This window comes from Suillus paluster (genome assembly GCF_016628075.1).
Source record: "Suillus paluster strain FC165 chromosome Unknown EDB91scaffold_180, whole genome shotgun sequence".
In the NCBI taxonomy this organism is placed as follows: Eukaryota; Fungi; Basidiomycota; class Agaricomycetes; order Boletales; family Suillaceae; genus Suillus; species Suillus paluster.
Genome location: NW_024537740.1, coordinates 39,970 through 58,202, shown reverse-complemented (window position 1 = coordinate 58,202; position 18,233 = coordinate 39,970). Strand labels below are relative to the sequence as shown.

Here is an 18,233-nt window from a genome sequence, read left to right as displayed (position 1 = left end):
CACGACGAAGTCCAGATTGACTCCATCGAGCTCGGGAAATCTGTCGTGTACATTTAGAGAAGAATACAGTGCTTCGACTTTGGCCATGAGACGATCATGGCCCCTCTGTAGGCTCTCGAGGACATCGAGGGTATCACCGGATGCTGCGTCTTTCTCTAGCGTAGTCCTTGTAGCCTGCAAGGCTCGATCAGAGGCATCCAAATCGGATTGTAGAGCCAGAACAGTGTCAAGTTCTTTTCGGAGGCGAGCAGGAGCATCTGAAGACATCTTTAGCAGAACTACTCGTTGTGCGCACATTGTATGGTTACTCACGAGCGCGAATTGAGGAGTTGTGATTGTCGTGGTCAGCCCACTGAGCCTGTAGGTCCTCCACAGATGTTTCACAACGGTTGATAGCATCGAGTGCCACAGAACCCTGGTCCTTGATGCCCCGTTTCAAACGGCGTTTAATCCAGTCACCGAGGTCATCTTTCATCTCAGATCCTATCGCAGTCGCTTGGCGGTCAATTAACCAAATACGGCGCTGACGCTAAGTGAATTAAGTATTAGTACATATATGTTAGCGTACAATATCATGTAACGTACCGATGATGATCTTTCGACACCTATCAGGCGAATGAATCGCGACCACAACCGCTCAGTCCCCTCGCCGTCAGATAACCCCATGCCAATGCACATCCGTGGATTGTGCACCAGTTGACAGGCCCATTCATGGCCATACGCGTGCATGGCTGTAGTTGCGAAGCGCAGGCGCAATAACACATCCTGAGGGAGAATCTCGAACTGGGTATAATCAGCAAGTGAATGTAATTAAGATCATGTACGTACCTTGAAAGGGACCGTGCAAGAACACAGCCGACGTCGTAGAGAGTCACGACCGGGGCTTGAGGAGGGAGCAATGTGAACAAGTGTTCAATCAGCGCAACAGAGTACTTCTGTTGCTCGCCAGGGGTATCGATGTTAGCAAAAAAAAGAGGAATATCATGACGGCAAATAAGCGCCATTATGCCTGTGTCGTCAAAGCTGTCCATAGCGGCCTTTTGTTTCTTCCCGTCGGCAGCTTCGTATGCATTCTCACATAGGTCGATAGCTTCATCAGGGACAAGGGGCGCGTGTGCCTTTGCTGGTCGCTTACGTTGTGCATTGATTCGGCGCCCGACTGCATCAACAAATTGCTTGGAAAGGAAGTAAGTTGGCTCATAGAAACGAGGACAGTCACCCGCAGAACGCCGGTGACGATGATGGAAATTACCATCCGTAGCGACATGTATGTCCTCCACCTTGTTCAATGGGTCGGCCGAATAGTGTGCCGCCAAAACATGCCGGACAGCGCTGTGCAAGGAGTGGTGCACATCGCCCACGGTGTAAGACAATTGAATCTGAACTTTGAGGTGGTGGTGGTTGGGGTGGTTGGAGGTTGGCCACACGGTCTCGACTTTGTTGGAGAACTGTTGTCGACTTGGCGTTCGATTTCGACCTGTAGGACATCGTACCACTGTACGGCATGGCCCAGACCGCGACGAAAGGGTTCCTGCACAAGTTCACCCTGAAATAGTTTAGTAACATTAATACAAGACAAATAGATCTTACCCGTGCGTCAGTGACTTGAAACCCTCGGCGTGAATAGTGGGTTTTGAGCGCGGATGCCAGAGCGTTGATTGCATCACAAGAACGCTCAAAGAGTGCTCGATAAAACGACAGTAGATCCACTGAGACTGCCATACGAGGTTGTGAAGGTGAAGTAGGGAATAACCCATGATGAAGGAGGACCTGCGCAAGGCTGGAGCATTCGCAGCTCAGTACGTCGATTGATACAAATCCTGTTGACATTGCACTCGTTAGATTAGGCAATAGGAAAAAATGTAAGTACTTGCTATCGAAGAATAAACACAACATATTCGTCCTTTTATGAGCGCATGTGTGAGTCCCGCATGCTGAGATCACATCGTGAGTTTTCTCCAAGGCTTGCCCAAGAGTTCGAGCATAATAACTCAATTGCGGGTCAAACGAGGGTGGGTATAAGCTTCTGCCAGTTGGCGTATAATGTATCTGTCGATTTATCGGGGAGAATGCGCCGCTTGCGTGGACTTGTCTCTATGTCTGTGAGCCTATCAGAAGAGACTTCCTCCGACATTTGGTCTTCAGCGCCTGTGAAATCAAAATTGTGCGTGTTCATGTTGTCTGCTTCACCAGAGGGACCACCCAGTGTGGTACGAGGAGAACACAATGTTTGGGATGATGTAGGATCCATGAGGCGTTGCATTTGAGCAAGTAGATGACGACGCTTGAGTTCCGCGCCAGGCAATGCCACGAGTGTTTGCGTTTTCCTCTTGTCTCTGGCTTTCCTCGGACTTACAAAGTGTTGCCCGAGGCCAGAGCATACGAGTTGAGCTTTACGAGTGTTCCGGGAGTTAGTTAGAGTCATGGAGAGAAGATCTGCATGCGTACGATGCCTACAGAAAAACTTGTACTGAGTACATTAATTTGTATGCGATACATAAATGGACACATACCAAGGATACCTCCAGAGCCTACTAGACGATCCTACCAGACTATTATCCATACCACGCGAGCCTACAAATGAACTGCCAGAGCCTACAAAACAAAGTGCGGGAGGCGCCGTAGGTACGCAGGAAGGGCAGGAGGCAAAATTACATGTAAGCTATTTTTAGATCGGAGGGTAGGTGGGTCTCGCAGATAGGTTTCCCACAACATAATAACCGGGTCTCAAAGACCCTTTATAGGCACCGAAAAGTGTTGCCTGAGGTGAGTCATAGTCGAAGTTGTCACGTCACGTGAGCGTTGACGTTGAGTACTCGAGCAGTGAGAAGTGAGCAGTGAGCACTCCCACAACTTGCAAGTGTCGTTGCTGGCTCTTGAGCTTGAGCTTCCGCAATTCGATGATGACGATATACCACCATCTAATGGGGTCGTGATGAACCCCAGCGGCTCAGTGCAGGCCAAAACGATGCCCAGAAAACAGCATTTATGATGGGAGGAGTCATGGTGTTATCGATGATCGAGGGCTCAGTCTAGGGTTATGTTCAAGCTTACAACAAGACTGCAAAACTGCGTCGTAGGTACTTCAGTCGTATTCTATGCATTCAAGCTATTCCAAGATCTCCATTGCTCGAGCGGCAGTAAGATTTGTTCAGAAGCGAACACGTTGATCGACTCAGCAACAGATTACTAGTAACTCGCGCCTGGCGCCATAAACTACACTGCACCGATGCGAAAGCAGAAACACAACACACCACACTAGCCGCTTATCAGTTGTCGCATATAAATAAGAACTACCACGCTGGTCAGTCATGTGTTTAAATTCAGAACGCAAACTACTCATACTCACACATCCATAGTCAGGAATGCAGTCGATGCAGTTTCTATCATGCTTGCAAAAGAAAGGACAATTCTCACTGCCAGCGTCACTGGCAGATATTGATGTTGTCAAAGCAGCAGCAATGGCGAGGACAAAGGATAAGCGCATTGTTTGTGAGGATGTGATATGGGATCACATAAATCTGAAGGGGACAGGAGGAAGACGGCTTGCTTTTATGTGCTGGATGTTGTTCTTCATGGCGATGCAAGAAAAACCTTCCTAACCTGAAATCCCCTTTCGAACAGATGGTATCTGCAATGCCAGCGTGCCACTGATTAAGATATTGTAAATTCTTAGTTCTTACAAAGGGTCCGACCATCACCCTGGGAAGTCAGGTCTACCGGCAATTTAGCATGGAACAAAATGACACCTTGCGAAACAAGGTCAATGCCAGCTCGAATCCGTTGTCGGGAGCCGACGAGAAGAGTGTATAAAATGCTACGTTGATGAGATCTGACGAGGTTCAGGTGATAATCAACCATTGTATATTGTTTGCTGTTTTCGTCATGATTCACGGTGACTTCTGTGTCGACTTCTGCCAATAGCCTCCGACCTACTGCCAGCAGAAGCATTCTGCCAGCAACACGTTGCTGCCACTTCACCTCGTCATTTCCATTGCACTAAACACGTAGATTCTTGTGATAGGAAGCTCGAGGCTTGAGCGCTTGAGCACGCGCAGCTATAGCCTCCTTGTTTTGTTTGGCAGAAGATTGTTTGTCACTCGTGCGTCATGTACCAAGCAAAACGTAGAAGGTTGACCATCATTGGACCACCACCATCTAGCCTGCCAGGCATTCAAGATTACGAATGTGGGCGTTGATTCTCACTCCAAACGCCTGCTACGAGGTACCAATAGCGACAACTAGACACATATCTGCACGCAGGTAAGGAAGCACTTGAACCTCTGGCCTATCATAATACCCCTCCCCATAGACCAATGCCTTGCAAGAAGCATCGTCCAATACTATCCATCCTCCAACATCGCAACACAAACACAGGATTCCATTTCCTTCTCATGCTCTCACCCAAGAGAGAAACACGCAACTAGGGTTCCGCACGGGTAACACCGCGGGTCGGAAAGCTGACACCGTACCCGTACCCGCCAACACCGTACCTGTCACGGGTACGGGTACACACCGACCCGTCAACACCGCGGTTAGATGAAAAACACCGCGGGTACATTACCAAGAAGAGTGTATTAACAACAACTGAATAGATATTACTACTTTTCCTCGTTGTCCTCCTTAGCTTCGACTTCATTTCGCTTCTGTTTTCGACTCTTTACAGAGGCTAGAAGGTCCTCCATCGCCAGAAGATCACTTCTGCCCCAGGCTCCGAGGCAGAGAAAAGCAGGAATTGTTGATGGTGCGAGTCGGTTGCGAGTAAAATGAAGGAGCTGCCGGCCCTGCAAGAAGACACGTTCAACCGCAGTTGATGTTACTGAGCGAGATAATAAGCACTGATTGATTGAAAAAGGATTTGAGGGTGGCATACCTGGGACGGAGAGATAGTCTAATGCCATCCACATCATCATCGGCTTCAGATGCTGACAATGACTCGGAGTTGAATGGCTTCAGCAAAGCTTTTGCAGCAAGCTGGAGAGTATGGTTAAAACATCGAACACAGTTGACAGACTCAAATGAGTTATCGAGGCTCGCGAGCTTTGTTGTTTGAGAATCATTTGCGGTCGCATTATCAGCATTAACTGCAAGAATCTATGATCTTCAAGTTAGCGTGATTTCTGCAATATTCAGAATCAGCTTGCTCTCTTTGTTAGCCCAAAGCATTCAAGCATTGCTTGAAAGAATTTTGCCATTGCAGCACCAGTATGTGACTAAGATATATCATGTAAAGATTGGTGGAGCATTTGATATGGCCTGGTGGCGAAGTGTAAGTGTGAGATCAACAGTGTCTGTGGGTTTCGATCGAGCAGACCGAGACACAAATGACTGTTTGACCTTCTTCAAGGGGCAGGCCAGAGCCTTAGCACCCTTTGCGACAGCCTTTTTGAGTGACTTGGCCTTCTCAGAGATGGACGACGAGATAGACTTAGACAATGAGTGGGTAGACGAGGCATCATATGCCTTCTTTGCGAGCTTGGTTTTCATGGAGACGATTTGGTAGACTTACTGGTCTCAAGTTTTTGCCTTGGCTTTATGGTAGTGACTCGAGCTTCTCTGTAGCAAAGTGTCAGCTTGATAAATTGCTAGATTAATGATTCACAGGGGCACGAAAGACATGACAGAAATCAGTATAGCATTGGGTTGTGATCCTCAAGCACTCAGAGTAAGCCGACACAGAGAATTATAGTACGGTGTTCAGTGGCTGTCAAGGTTCCCGATTTGGTAAGTCATACCCGTTAAACACCACCAACCCGCGGTAAAGGGTCGCGGTATGGTCACGGGTATGAATATCCAACACCGTACCCTGTTGGACTCTGGACGTTCGGACGACGGACCGGGTGGAAGCCTAGCGATGTCAGAGTGAGACATGACGAGCGCAACCAGTCCATACAGCGAGACGACGCATTGACGTCGGCCGAGGCTGTCGAAATTAGTTTCTTTTATCTCTATGCCATTCGTCATTTACCGTTACTATACTGACTTCGTATAAAGTGTCGAGTTCATCGTACGGGCATCTCAGTTTCTTCTAGACACTGAGATGTAAGCCGTTTATGTTTTTCTTATTACTATACAGATCGCTAACGAAACGTAGATACATTGTTTTCTCAGGTACTTTACATTGTGCTACGCGAGTTTCTTCTAGACACTGAGATATACATTGTTTTCTCAGCTCTTACTCCGCTCCCGCTCGACTGTGATCACCACAGGTTATGAGCCCTGTCACGGCTATGGAACCCGCACTGCCCAGTACCAATTCAACGTTGTTCAGCGTCCCGAAGCTAGCCGAAGATGGTAGCAACTGGATCACCTACAAGGAACGAATGCTGACCGCCATTGGTGCGAGAGGATTGATGCGTTATGTTGACGGCCGAGCAGCGAAGCCTGCCCCGTTCAAAATCGATCCCGATACGAGCAAGCTGTTGAAACCAGACGGTTCAACACCTACAGAAGCGGATATAGAAGAGTTAGATAAAAGGAACGATGAGTACTTTCAAAAGGACTCACTCGTAAGGCAGCAGATGTTCAGTACGATCACGGATCGACTCCTTCTGCGCGTACAGAAGCTCGAGGGCGCCGCAAAGATCTGGGAGGAGATCTGTGATATCCACGAAGGCAAAACCGAACTAGTCCAAATTGACCTTCGTCGATGTCTGCAGGATATGAGATGTGAGGAGAGCGGAGACGTGAAGACTCACTTTAGCGAGCTCCTCCGATTACAGCGAGTCCCTTGCTAGCATGGGTGCTGACATCGAAGATCGCGACTTCTACGCCATAGTACTTGGCTCCCTTCCCGAATCATATCGTCCCTTGCTATCGTCGATCAACGCAGCTGGCTAAAATTGCCCAGAAGCCCCTTACCCCCTACGAACTTATCAGCGTCGTCAGTGAGGAGTATGAGCACAGATTACTTACAGATCGTCGCCCTACGAAAAAGGGCACCAACTCCGCGCTATCTGCTAAGGCTGGCCAGAATAAGCCCTGAGGATCGGGCAATTCCACCCAAACCGACCCCGACATTACCTGCTTTAACTGTGACCGTAAAGGTCACTATAAAACTGGACTGTTGGAGGCCAGGAGGCGGGAAAGAAGGTCAAGGGCCTAACCAAAAGAAGAAAGGGAATCGCTCACCAAAGCAAGCCGCTAACGCCGCAGTGCAGAACGAAACACCAGATGAGTACGCCTTTGTGACGTCAGACTTAGCAGCTGTAGCAAAGCAGCTCGACATACCACTAGACCGTCGAGGCGCCATCATGGATTCCGGCGCGACTTCCCATTTCTGCCCCGACCGTTCAAAATTCACCAACTTCGTGCCGATTGCCCCGCAGGACGTTCACACTGCGGATGGATCTGCCATTAGTGCTATAGGAAGGGGTGATGTGAGGATAGACTTGCCTTTAGGTGATAAGCGCACATCGGTAACGCTGAAAAGCGCACTCTATGCGCCAAGGATGGCCTTTACACTCATTTCCACGAATCGGATAACCGCTGCGGGCTTAGCCATTCATTTTGAAGGGAAAATGTGCAGGATACTCTCACCTGGGCCCAAGCGCAAGGTCATAGCGAGATACCGCAGGTGGAGGGTCTCTATAGCGTTGTCGGTCGTCAGACGGAGCGAGCAAACACTGCAAAAGGGAAGCTTACTGTTTGCGAGTTGCATCGCGTTCTCGGCCATATCTCCCAGACTGCAGTTAAGCAGATGGTCGAGAAGGGTCTGGTTGAAGGAGTGGAGTTGTATCTGTCATCGACGCCCGAATTTTGCGATGCGTGTACCAAGTCTAAAGCCACCCGTCAGCCATTTCCCGAAGAGTCGAAGAATCGAGCGCTTACCTATGCCGAAATCGTCCACACGGACTTGTGGGGTCCAGCGCAGACCGCGAGCCTAGGCGGCTGTTCCTATTATATCAGTTTCACGGACGACTTCTCCCGAGAGATGAAGGTCCAGTTCCTGAAGCTCAAGAGCGAAGCACTTACCGCGTTCAAGCAATATGAGGCGAACCTCGCACGTCAGCACCCTAACGCCCGCATCACTAAGCTCCGGTCGGATCGAGGCGGCGAGTACCTTAGCGCTGAGTTTAATAAGTACCTGCAGGACCAAGGAATAGAATGCCAGCTTACCGTGCATGACTCTCCACAGCAGAACGGTGTCGCCGAACGACTCAACCGTACCCTTGTCGAGCACGCCTGAGCCATGCTGCTTGCGAAGGATCTCCCGAAGTACCTGTGGGCCGAGGCAATTAACTACGCTACTTGGTTGAAGAATCACATACCTTCTAGGGCGATCCTGGGGAAGACACCATATGAACTGGTGCATGGCAAGAAGCCAAACCTTAGTGATGCGCATGAATTCGGCGCCACCATATATGTTCACGTGCAGGACGTGGGGAAACTCGAGGCTAGAGCGGAAGAGGCTGTATTTGTGGGTGTAGATGCAGAGAGCAAGGGCTATAGAGTGTACTGGCCGTTGAAACGCCGTATTTCCGTGGAGCGCAATGTGACGTTTGCGCCCACTGGCAGTCGTGGTAGGCGAGGATACCCTGAACGAGGGGGAGTCCAAACCGATTAGCGCTAACACAAACAGTGGAGATGCACCCGTTCAGGCCACCTCTCCTCCCCAACCTCCCGCCACTCCCATCAGACCATCCCTTCGACCCCAAACGCCACCTGCACCAAGATCTACCCGCGTTCGTCCACCCCCAGGCTACTATGCAGCCCTCAATGAGGGCCAGACCGCACTAGCAGCTGAGTCCATATTTGAACCTACAGAGTCAGACTTTGCGGATGAAGAGGCGATTACTCACTGGCAACAGTTTGCTCTTGTGGCAGCTGATGGGGAACCTACCTTAAGCCAGGCCTTAAATGGCTCAAACGCAGTGGAGTGGCAAGAGGCGATAGATTATGAGATTAGTCAGCTTGAGAAGCTGGGAACGTGGGAAGTCGTCGACACACCTTCAAATGCTAACATAATCCCCTGCTATTTCGTCCTAGCCACGAAGCGCGGGCCAGACGGCCAGAAACTCAAACTCCGCGCCAGACTGGTTGCAAACGGACAGCGTCAGCAATACAGCCAAGACTACTTTCACACATTTGCGCCTACCTCTAACATGGCCACCATTAGGACAGTGCTCGCCATGGCCGCCCAGCAGGACTGGGAAATCCACCAGGTGGATATCAAGAGCGCCTACCTCTATGCGGAGATCAAGGAGACTATCTACATGAGGGCGCCGCCTGGGTATTTGAAGAAAGGAGAAGGGGGAAAGGTGTTGAGACTGTTGAGGAGCTTGCCCGGATTGAAGCAAGCGGGTTTCGAGTGGTCGGAAGAATTGGCTGGGGCGTTTAGGAAGATGGGGTTTTCGCGTTCGCAAGTGGACCAGTCAGTTTACTTCAAGCGTTCAGAAGAAGAACACACCGTCATCACCGTATCGGTCGACGATATGGCCGTTACCTCGAGGCATCTCCACCACATCCAGAAGTTCAAGGACTGAACTCACCCAGTACTTCGAAATCTCGGACCTCGGGGAGCTCAACTGGCTCCTCGGACTCAAAGTCGAGCGTAATTGTGTCGAACGTACCATCACTCTCTCCCAGAAGGCTTACATTAACACCATTCTAGAGCGTTTCTATCTCACCGAAGGCAAGAGCACCCAAACACCGATGGAGCCAGGCGCAGACCTCTCAGATGCGCAGTCGCCCGCGATGCATGCCCAGCATGAGGCAATGCGGGACATGCCCTACCAGAGAGGGATTGGATCGTTAATGTACGCCGCAACCAGCACCCGTCCTGATATCGCCTTCTCCGTCGCAACACTATCGCAATTCATGCGCAACCCCGGAAGTGCCCATTGGGAGGCAACCAAGCGTGTACTTCGTTGCCTCAAGGGAACTGCTAACTACGGAATAACGCTAGGCGGCTCCGACGCTGGCCTAGAGGCCTACGTAGACGCAGACTGGGCCTCACAGGCTCATCGCCACTCCATGTCTGGGTACCTCGTCCTACTCAATGGCGGGCCCGTAGCTTGGAGCGCACGTAAGCAGCCCATAATAGCGTTATCGACAGCTGAGGCCGAATACATCGCCCTGACTACTGTCGGGCGCGAGATCTTATACCTCCAGTTGCTCCTTGAAGAGTTATACGAACCTCCCACTCTCCCTATACCGATCTACTGCGATAATCAGGCAGCCATTGCACTCGCATCGAACAACAAGTTCCAATCCCGTACTAAGCACATCGACCTTTGCTACCACTTCAGTCAGATTGCATGTCAAAAACGGGACCTTCAGCCTCACCTATTGCCCTACCAAGGATAACATCGCCGACACCTTCACGAAGGCTCTCCCACGCCCACGCCTTCAAAGGTTGAGAACTTTGATGAGCCTGGATTGCGCTCGAGGGGGAGTGTTGGACTCTGGACGTTCGGACGACGGACTGGGTGGAAGGCTAGCGACGTCAGAGTGAGACATGACGAGCGCAACCAGTCCATACAGCGAGACGACACATTGACGTCGGCCGAAGCTGTTGAAATTAGTTTCTTTTATCTCTATGCCATTCATCATTTACCGCTACTATACTGACTTCATATAAAGTGTCGAGTTCATCGTACGGGCATCTCAGTTTCTTCTAGACACTGAGATGTAAGCCGTTTATGTTTTTCCTATTACTATACAGATCGCTAACGAAACGTAGATACATTGTTTTCTCAGGTACTTTACATTGTGCTACGCGAGTTTCTTCTAGACACTGAGATATACATTGTTTTCTCAGCTCTTACTCCGCTCCCACTCAACTGTGATCACCACAGAATATGCCTAAGAGGATTTCAGAGATGAATAGAGCCCGATGCATCAGCTGCAGTCTTCCCAGAATATTGTAAGTGTGTGGTGGTGTAAAGCTGGTACATCAGTAAAAAACCCAAAATGCCGTAGCCCTGGTGACAGCTATATAGCACTATGTAGGCACAGTAGCGCTATGTAGGCACACCTTACGCTACATTGACGTATATAGTGCTATATAGCAGTAAAGCCACGCTACATGCAGCTACAGGAGTTACGAAGGCAAACATCGTGCTACAGGTAGCTACAGGAACTACCACAGGCGCTACAGGCAGCTACAGGTGCACTCGTAGTATGTACGTGACATGTCAGTTGTATCTAATTAATTATAACACATGCGCAAAACATTTCGCCATCAATGAACTCGTTGAAATAAAAATCGTTTGCCACCTCGTATGCATTTCCGCTTCTCAACCTCAGATCTACTGTTTGTCCCATCTTCGGTATTAGATGGCACGGCCGCACGATTTCGTCAACGTGGATTACAGTGGCATTGCGGCAAAGTTGTCGTGTTGAGCGCGAGACCTGTCGCATTCGAGAAACAGGGTCTGGTGGTTTGAAAGGAGTGAACCACTCGACGTAGGCGAGGGCTCTGGAATATGCGCCGAACTGGCGAGGTAGGGTGAAAATAGCGCGAACTTGGGCTACATGTACACCTGCAACAAGACGATTATCAAAATTGACCGCTGAGAAACCCGGAAAAAAAATACCTTCAAGAGTATGGAAGTTAGAAGAGCGAGGCCTGTCTGCTATCAAGGCCATGTCAAACCGGGCTGGGATACCAGGCTTCTGGCCTGACGGCAACGTTTCTGGTGTTGCCCTGATCCGCCTTCGCTGTGGCACGTCGCTAACTCGTAAATCAGGTGGCGTCACGATCACCACTTGATGATAAAGATCGAATCGGTCTTGAAGTCCAGGGACTATGGTGTTGTGTGGGAGATTCTTGAGCAAGAAGGATCGGAGAGCAGGGAGGAACTCGGTAGCACCGTGTGCTGTTATGATGGTTCCAACGGATTGGTGAGGATGTGTGGGGGCTTTCGCAAGGACATGTGTTGCTTGAAGTGGTTCAGCGGCGGGAAGATTTGGTGTTTCCGACTCCGAGTCCGTGTCCGAATCTGCGTCGAAGTTGTATGGGTTTGAATGACATCCAGTGAGACCCGCAGGTGACTTAGAGCGAGGCTGTTGGGACAACCAATCCAGGTATGCGCTACGTAAAAATACGGCTTCTTGGCGTTGGAGCCACAAAGCCATTTGTTCTTCGTAGTCCCGTTTGTTGCTAGCACGGTATGAATCTTTTGCGAAATCAATGTGTAAGCGCTCTGGAAGTTCAGTATTAAAGCCGTCAGCTGCGCCAAACAACGTGATCGACTGGACGTAATGAGAGAGCTGGTGTAGTTTCGGAATGTTGAAATGCTCTCGAACAGCGAGCTCCTTGAGGATGTCTTTGTTAGTGTGAAATACAGTCAGGGCGGTTTGTAGGGCTTCGAGGGACTCAGTCATCTGAACTTGAAGCTGGGCAAAATACGAGAAGTCGAGAATAGATCGTGCAACTACCAAAACATGACTGCAAGGCATGACATCAAAACATCATCTTAACAACTCGTTAAACACTCACCTAGGTACTGCTCCGCTCAATAAGCCAACAAATACTTGCTGCATCTCTTTGTGTTCATGTCCCGTCCACTGCTTCACACTCGATATCCCTTTCTTGAAGTGTCGAAGGCCGGGATAATTCGGGATTGCCTTGAAACGTGAGTCCATTTCGTCCTCCCCAATGATATCGATGCGCCACTTCACAAGGTGGTCTTTGAACACACCCTTGTGAAGTTGATGCAAAAGGTCGGGCGTGAACGCTAGAAAAATGCCCGCGTGAGGGAGATCAGCCCAAAATGGTTTGTAAACGGCACATAAACCATTGGCCTCGAATTCCGGAGGATGCTGACCAATCTTGCGCCTGTGCAAAATATCTTTTGTTGACTCTGGATCACGCATTGCCGAGTTGAGTGCATCCCCTCGCTCATTTGCTGCTACAAGGCACTTCGGACATCGGTTCTCTTTGCAACAACTGACCAAGCACTGTTCCGGGAAATCGGCAACGTATGCTGCAAGAATTGGGTAGACACGACGAACCCACGAGTCCGCACACACCATTTCAACACCGTCGTTTCCAGCACCGATGAGAGGTTCAAGCAGTAGAGCCATGCAATGGTGGAACAGCCTGTATCCAGCCAAGGAGCGTGCATTGGGGGTGAAACAGTCCAGTTTGCCTGCTGGTAAGTAACCAATCAGGACTGTCGCTCGTGCTGATGCTTGGCGCCGTTTTGCTTTAGCGATGTTTCCAATGGACATATACACCGGCCACGCCGATTTATCCCCTCGGAACTGCAACAAGGACATTTTGTCTGAAGATAGAATGATTGGTGCTATTGTGGCACCTTCTGGCAAGGCTTTCTGTGTGCGAGGTCAGTCCGTTACTTTGTTGCTCCCTCTCAAATAGTCTTACCTGTTTATCGCCCCACCAGTCTGCTGTCCACATCTCGTCGATCACCCTATCTTGCCCTGCACGGTCTGCATATGCTTTGGCAGGTGAGTAGGCCATATCTTCTTTGAAGGAAGGGTTGCCAATGAGCTCTTTCACGCACTCTACAGGATCGCGGCACCACAACTCAACCTCCTCTTGCAACATCTCGCCGTTCTCATCCTTGCAGTTACCACGCACAGTCACCTTCTTACAACTCCATCCTGGCCCGTGTGGAAGTTCGTCCACGCGCTGCAAGAATGAGCGGTTGTTATGAAACGAAAGTTTTGTGCGGTTTTGTGTCTGGTTAGGGTATCAATATTGTAAGTTCAAATTTTGATTAACACTTTCAAACTTACAATGGGCAGTTTTAGGAATTTGTCGGTTCGCATCTGACCGAGGTTCTTGACGAGCCACTGGGCCAGATCCCATTCTTCCCTGGTGAGTGATATTAGTAGATGCTATGCCAGCGCATTTGAGCACTTACGCATCCTCGGAAAGGTGACCATGGATCCTCACCCTCTTCCTCTTGGTACGTTCTATATCTTTCAAAATTTGTCTCCCCCTCACGCAGTGCCCAGCCAGCATCCGACTGAGGTTCAAAATATCGCCCGTTATTGGGGAACAACATCCCATCCTCATCCTCGACTTCCTCAACTGTAGTCTGTCGAGTTTTGCGGAGCAGCTGGGTTATTGTCAGGTATCTAGGAGACGGGCGTGGGTGTACATGACCCGCCGGTGCTGCATCTTGATGGGGGAAGTCAACATCTGGTGCATCAGTCTAAGTTCTCTGCCTCTACATCTTTGATCATTGATGCCCACTGCCTGTCGACATTCAGGACGTCCTGCAACGTGTCTCTTGAGACCCTTGTGTGTAGTTGTTACCTTCCCACAGAATACACAGTGGGGCATGGCTTGTCTGGTGCGAGTGTCAAGTTCGTATTGTACCGGCCCTAAGTGTCTTGACGGCACACAAAATGGAAAAAAACACTTGACCCTCAAGTGAGTCCTCATACCAGCCCTAATTGTGACTATTGCAGCAATCTGACCCTTGCAAGTGAGTCCGATTCAGCCCCAACCGAGTCCAATTCTGCCCTCGTGACTAACTACTGTCACGGACGCAGTTCATACTCGAACGCCACCATTCCTTATGCCACATAATATGGAGTTTGACCCAAACATCCAGGAAAAAGGCGATCCACATGAGAGGTTTTGCCGTTCGCAGCATGAAAAAGGCGATCCACATGGGTGGTTTTGCCATTCGCAGCATGAAAAAGGCGATCCACATGGTGCGCCGTTATTCCGAATGACACTTGACTAAAACTAACTGACTACTAAGACTACTAAGCTAGGGTAGTAATGCCATGAGCTGCCAGTAAGAGCTCCAAAAGTTGAACCTTGCGTGACTCTTCACACTGCTTTTTCTCGGCATTCCAACGCACATTTATCATCTCCCGCACCAAATTTTGGTGAGCAACCGGACCTTTCATGTGCTCTGAGAGCTGCGCTTTGCATGTCTCTTCGCAAAGCCTAATCTCTGCATCCCAGCGCTCTAATACAAGTGTTCGCAGGTAGGTCTGCGATGTTTTAATGGGCCCTGGGGTTTGGCGATATGGCGCCAATGGAAACTGAATCTCAAGAGCAGGCGGTACCTCCCTTGGAGTATGAGGTACCTCCCATCCCGGAGCACGGACAACGTGAAAGGGTCGACTTGGAGGAGGTAACAGGATGTTCAGCTTTCACATCGTCTGATTCGTTCGATGGCATGAGCGCTGGGCTACAACATCGGTAAGTGTGAGGCGAGCATTCGACAAGCCAGCCACTTACTATTTATTCATCTTGGCTGTAGTATCGATCTCGCTGTAGTATTGAATTGTATGTTGGAAAGGAAAGTCATCCCTGTCCCTCTTATTTATGCCATTATATTGACACCGCTTCGTCAGTTGAAAACTTTAACTTCGTGATCAACAAAACTCGATCAACAAAACTCAAAATTTGTTTGTTGATCCGACACCACTGTAGGGTTTTTAAAGGCATGCATACCCCCTCCTTCTGTTGTCGTTATTTCTACTGACTACTGTCTATCATGGCCGCAAAAGCCCCCTCCAAAAAGGGAACTAAAACGGCACTTTTGAAGGCCCAGGAGGAAGTATGTGCAGAGATGGTGTCGACCGCGGGATGCACTGCAAGTGGTCGTCAATGTCGGCCAACCGAGAAAGAGACATATCAAAGTAAGTTATATCAAGCCTGACATGAATGCTTGCGCTCATTAAAATGTTTCTGCTTAACAGTTACAAAAGCTCGTCGAGGAGCAGACCGCCAAAAAGCCTTACAAACAAAGATGCAGAAGCACGACTTAAAGGCACTGCGCACTACATACCAGACACATCCCAAGGAATTTGATAGCGAGCCTGCTGGGCTTCTTAGCGATGTTGACAGGGACGAAGACAGCATGGTCAGTGTCTTATTTGTCCATGTGCTCCATGTTACTCACAAGTACATAATAGTTTTCGGACCGCTGTGTACCTACAAGACTATCCAATCAACAGGCACTCACATTCAGTATGAGCAAGACCCCTCCAACTGTCTTGGCCCGAAAACCCATGAGTAAGATCCGTACGAAGCCACAGAAAGGTACAATGTCTCTGCCAGTGTGTATCTTGGACTAACACACTTTTTCAGCGCCCTCACCTGTTGTGACTTCGGATGACAACAGTGACGGTGAGGGCAGCAGCGACAGCCATGATTCGAATAAGTTTGTTGATCGCATGGACGAGACTGAGAACGGGTCTGATTATGGCGCGGACAACACTGCCGATGATCATGATGAAGTGGCCAAAGCTTCTTCAACACCGGTTGTCGGCACCAAGCACCAACCGGAGGACTCAGAGGTCCTCAATACTGACCCAAAGTTCAAGAAAGGTCCAAATGGAACACGCCAACGGTTAAAGGCTAGCGATTTCGACGACATCACTAAGGATTTGCTCACTACTGCCACGTCTATCTACCGCTGTCTAGTTGTGACTCGCACACCTTTTCCAGAGACACTGATCGTTGAGACGAAGTTAGCAAAGGATGCCTGGCGTGAGGCGTCTAACATGGCAGAGCTTACCATCCAACTTACCCCTTCTCTCGTCAAAATGGTACGTCTCATGTCCACGTCCTTGCCCTACTTGATTTAATGTTGCCATATAGATGACGAGGCGCACATCACATGTGCGCGGGGAGCTTAAAACAAAGATGCGCGTACTGACGGCCTCGTTCTTTGGGTTCCGTGCAAGCAGATCTATACTCGCCATCAAGGCAAACCGTGACCTGGCCGAGTCTCTCAAGGAAGGATCATGTTTTGTTTTCAAGGTGCGTGTTTAAATTCAATTTCACGATTTTTAGTCAACATCTGACTGGCGGAGTAAAAGGACTGGGAAATGAAACGTGGCATATACAAGACCGAATTAATCCAGTCGGCGGTCAACGATATGTGGTTTACAAACCGAAGCGACGAGGGTATAGTATATGCTAAATACTTTGATCCTTTACCCGTTCAAACCATTGCACTTATACTCACAGCAGTGAGTGTATCCAATGATTCTGATGTTCATACTGCAACTGAGGTCTGACAGATTGAATGCTGCATCGACGAGTGGATGACTGGTGTAAAGGAGGACATCAAATTTTCGTCGGTGGCTTACTCCCCGGTCTACCTTATCCATCTCAAATCCCTGCGGCGGTTCGAGGAGCGGACTGCTGCTTACAAACTGCTCGGTAAAATTGGTGTCGATCTTCTCGACATCGCTCGGTATGTTTCTGATTACTTATGTCGTTCATCATCCAAACTGACTTTCATAAAAAGGATGCACGCTGGTGTGGATCCACTTATGGCAGCAGTGACTATTGATAGCTTTACCGATGATGTTTTCGATGATGCGATTCGAGAGTACGAAGACGAGGCTCGAGAAGCACAAGAAGGGGGTGGTGACTCGGATTGAGGCGGCTTTCGAGAGTACGAAGACGAGGCTCGAGAAGCACAAAGGGGGTGGTGATTGAGGCGGCTGTATCTCGAGGATTGTATGCATGCTCACGCACTATAGCACCTTAATTGATTCGATTTTGTTGATAACCGGTTAGCGGCGCGATTGGTATTGCGGGAGCTACAGTACTAGTAGCAGTGTGTAGCTACCTGTAGCTCGAACGAGCAAATGCTAGCACTATTTCTATTGCACCCTGTAGCAACTTGTAGTAACTTGTAGCACCTGTAGCACCTGTAGTCAGTTGCTACAACGAGCTACAGGAGTTGCCGTAGCACTATATAGTCAGCTGTGTGGCTATATAGCCGCCTATAGTAGGCACTTGACACATTGTGCTACAGGTACTACCTTGACTATATAGCACCCTGTAGTCAAGTGTATTTTTCCTGATGTAACGAGTACACAGCGAGAATACAAGTTCGACAGGGGGTCAATTTCCTACTTGTACGAAAAGTACAGACGTGCTTTTATATGTAAAGAAGGACTAAGCAAGGTTTGGGAGTGGCTCGTCAAAGCGGTACCATAAAGGGGAGTCCACCGTCAGAGGACTAGTGGCCGCGCACAGAGTGTCGCTCCCTAAACGTTGCTTGTCTACCGCATTTACTAAGCACGAAGCGCCGCCGGCGCTTCGCGTAGTGCTAGTAAAGCAGAGTGTGCGTGGGTGGCGCGAGTCAGAGACCAATAAGTAACTGAACTGGTAGTAAAAGGTGGCGCTCTTCATGTTAACGTTCACTCTCGCTGTACTACTACGATTGTAATATCGATTATCTGTCAGGCTTAACATTCTGCTCTACCAAGCAATATACACACCCCTGAATCTGAATCGTGTAAGTGATGTAATTCAATGCTGGTGAACCATA

The 18,233-nt window shown here is 49.4% G+C and overlaps 6 protein-coding genes across 6 annotated transcripts; 1 reads left to right on the top strand and 5 right to left on the bottom strand.

Moving 5' to 3' along the window:
• Positions 1–21: 21 nt before the first annotated feature.
• EDB91DRAFT_1274740 (uncharacterized protein) lies at positions 22–1,830 on the bottom strand (the record flags this gene model as incomplete). Its single annotated transcript, XM_041324636.1, has 7 exons — positions 22–257; positions 313–529; positions 586–783; positions 829–883; positions 934–1,332; positions 1,386–1,546; positions 1,591–1,830. Coding segments are annotated over 7 exons (1,506 nt in total), but the record flags the coding sequence as incomplete, so codon positions are not given.
• A 76-nt stretch (positions 1,831–1,906) lies between these two features.
• Positions 1,907–2,510, bottom strand: EDB91DRAFT_227544 (uncharacterized protein). The gene has a single exon (XM_041326527.1). The coding sequence runs from the start codon at positions 2,423–2,425 to the stop codon at positions 2,003–2,005; it is 423 nt and encodes a 140-aa protein (XP_041169516.1). The 5' UTR covers positions 2,426–2,510; the 3' UTR covers positions 1,907–2,002.
• A 538-nt stretch (positions 2,511–3,048) lies between these two features.
• Positions 3,049–3,580, bottom strand: EDB91DRAFT_227501 (uncharacterized protein). Its single transcript, XM_041326526.1, has one exon. It carries the CDS (start codon positions 3,485–3,487, stop codon positions 3,176–3,178), a length of 312 nt encoding a protein of 103 aa, XP_041169515.1. The 5' UTR covers positions 3,488–3,580; the 3' UTR covers positions 3,049–3,175.
• Positions 3,581–4,628: 1,048 nt separating this feature from the next.
• On the bottom strand, positions 4,629–4,817 carry EDB91DRAFT_1032754 (uncharacterized protein; the record flags this gene model as incomplete). Its single annotated transcript, XM_041312753.1, has 1 exon — positions 4,629–4,817. A coding segment is annotated over one exon (189 nt), but the record flags the coding sequence as incomplete, so codon positions are not given.
• Positions 4,818–11,148: 6,331 nt separating this feature from the next.
• On the bottom strand, positions 11,149–14,116 carry EDB91DRAFT_1274728 (uncharacterized protein; the record flags this gene model as incomplete). Its single annotated transcript, XM_041324635.1, has 8 exons — positions 11,149–11,486; positions 11,541–12,394; positions 12,446–13,281; positions 13,334–13,651; positions 13,708–13,786; positions 13,836–13,887; positions 13,919–14,033; positions 14,081–14,116. The coding sequence occupies 8 exons, from the start codon at positions 14,114–14,116 to the stop codon at positions 11,149–11,151; spliced, it is 2,628 nt and encodes an 875-aa protein (XP_041169513.1).
• Positions 14,117–16,060: 1,944 nt separating this feature from the next.
• EDB91DRAFT_1175408 (uncharacterized protein) lies at positions 16,061–17,456 on the top strand. The gene is made up of 5 exons (XM_041320362.1): positions 16,061–16,491; positions 16,544–16,705; positions 16,765–16,917; positions 16,969–17,144; positions 17,199–17,456. Exons 1-5 carry the CDS (start codon positions 16,117–16,119, stop codon positions 17,332–17,334), a joined length of 1,002 nt encoding a protein of 333 aa, XP_041169512.1. The 5' UTR covers positions 16,061–16,116; the 3' UTR covers positions 17,335–17,456.
• The last annotated feature ends 777 nt before the right edge of the window (positions 17,457–18,233 follow it).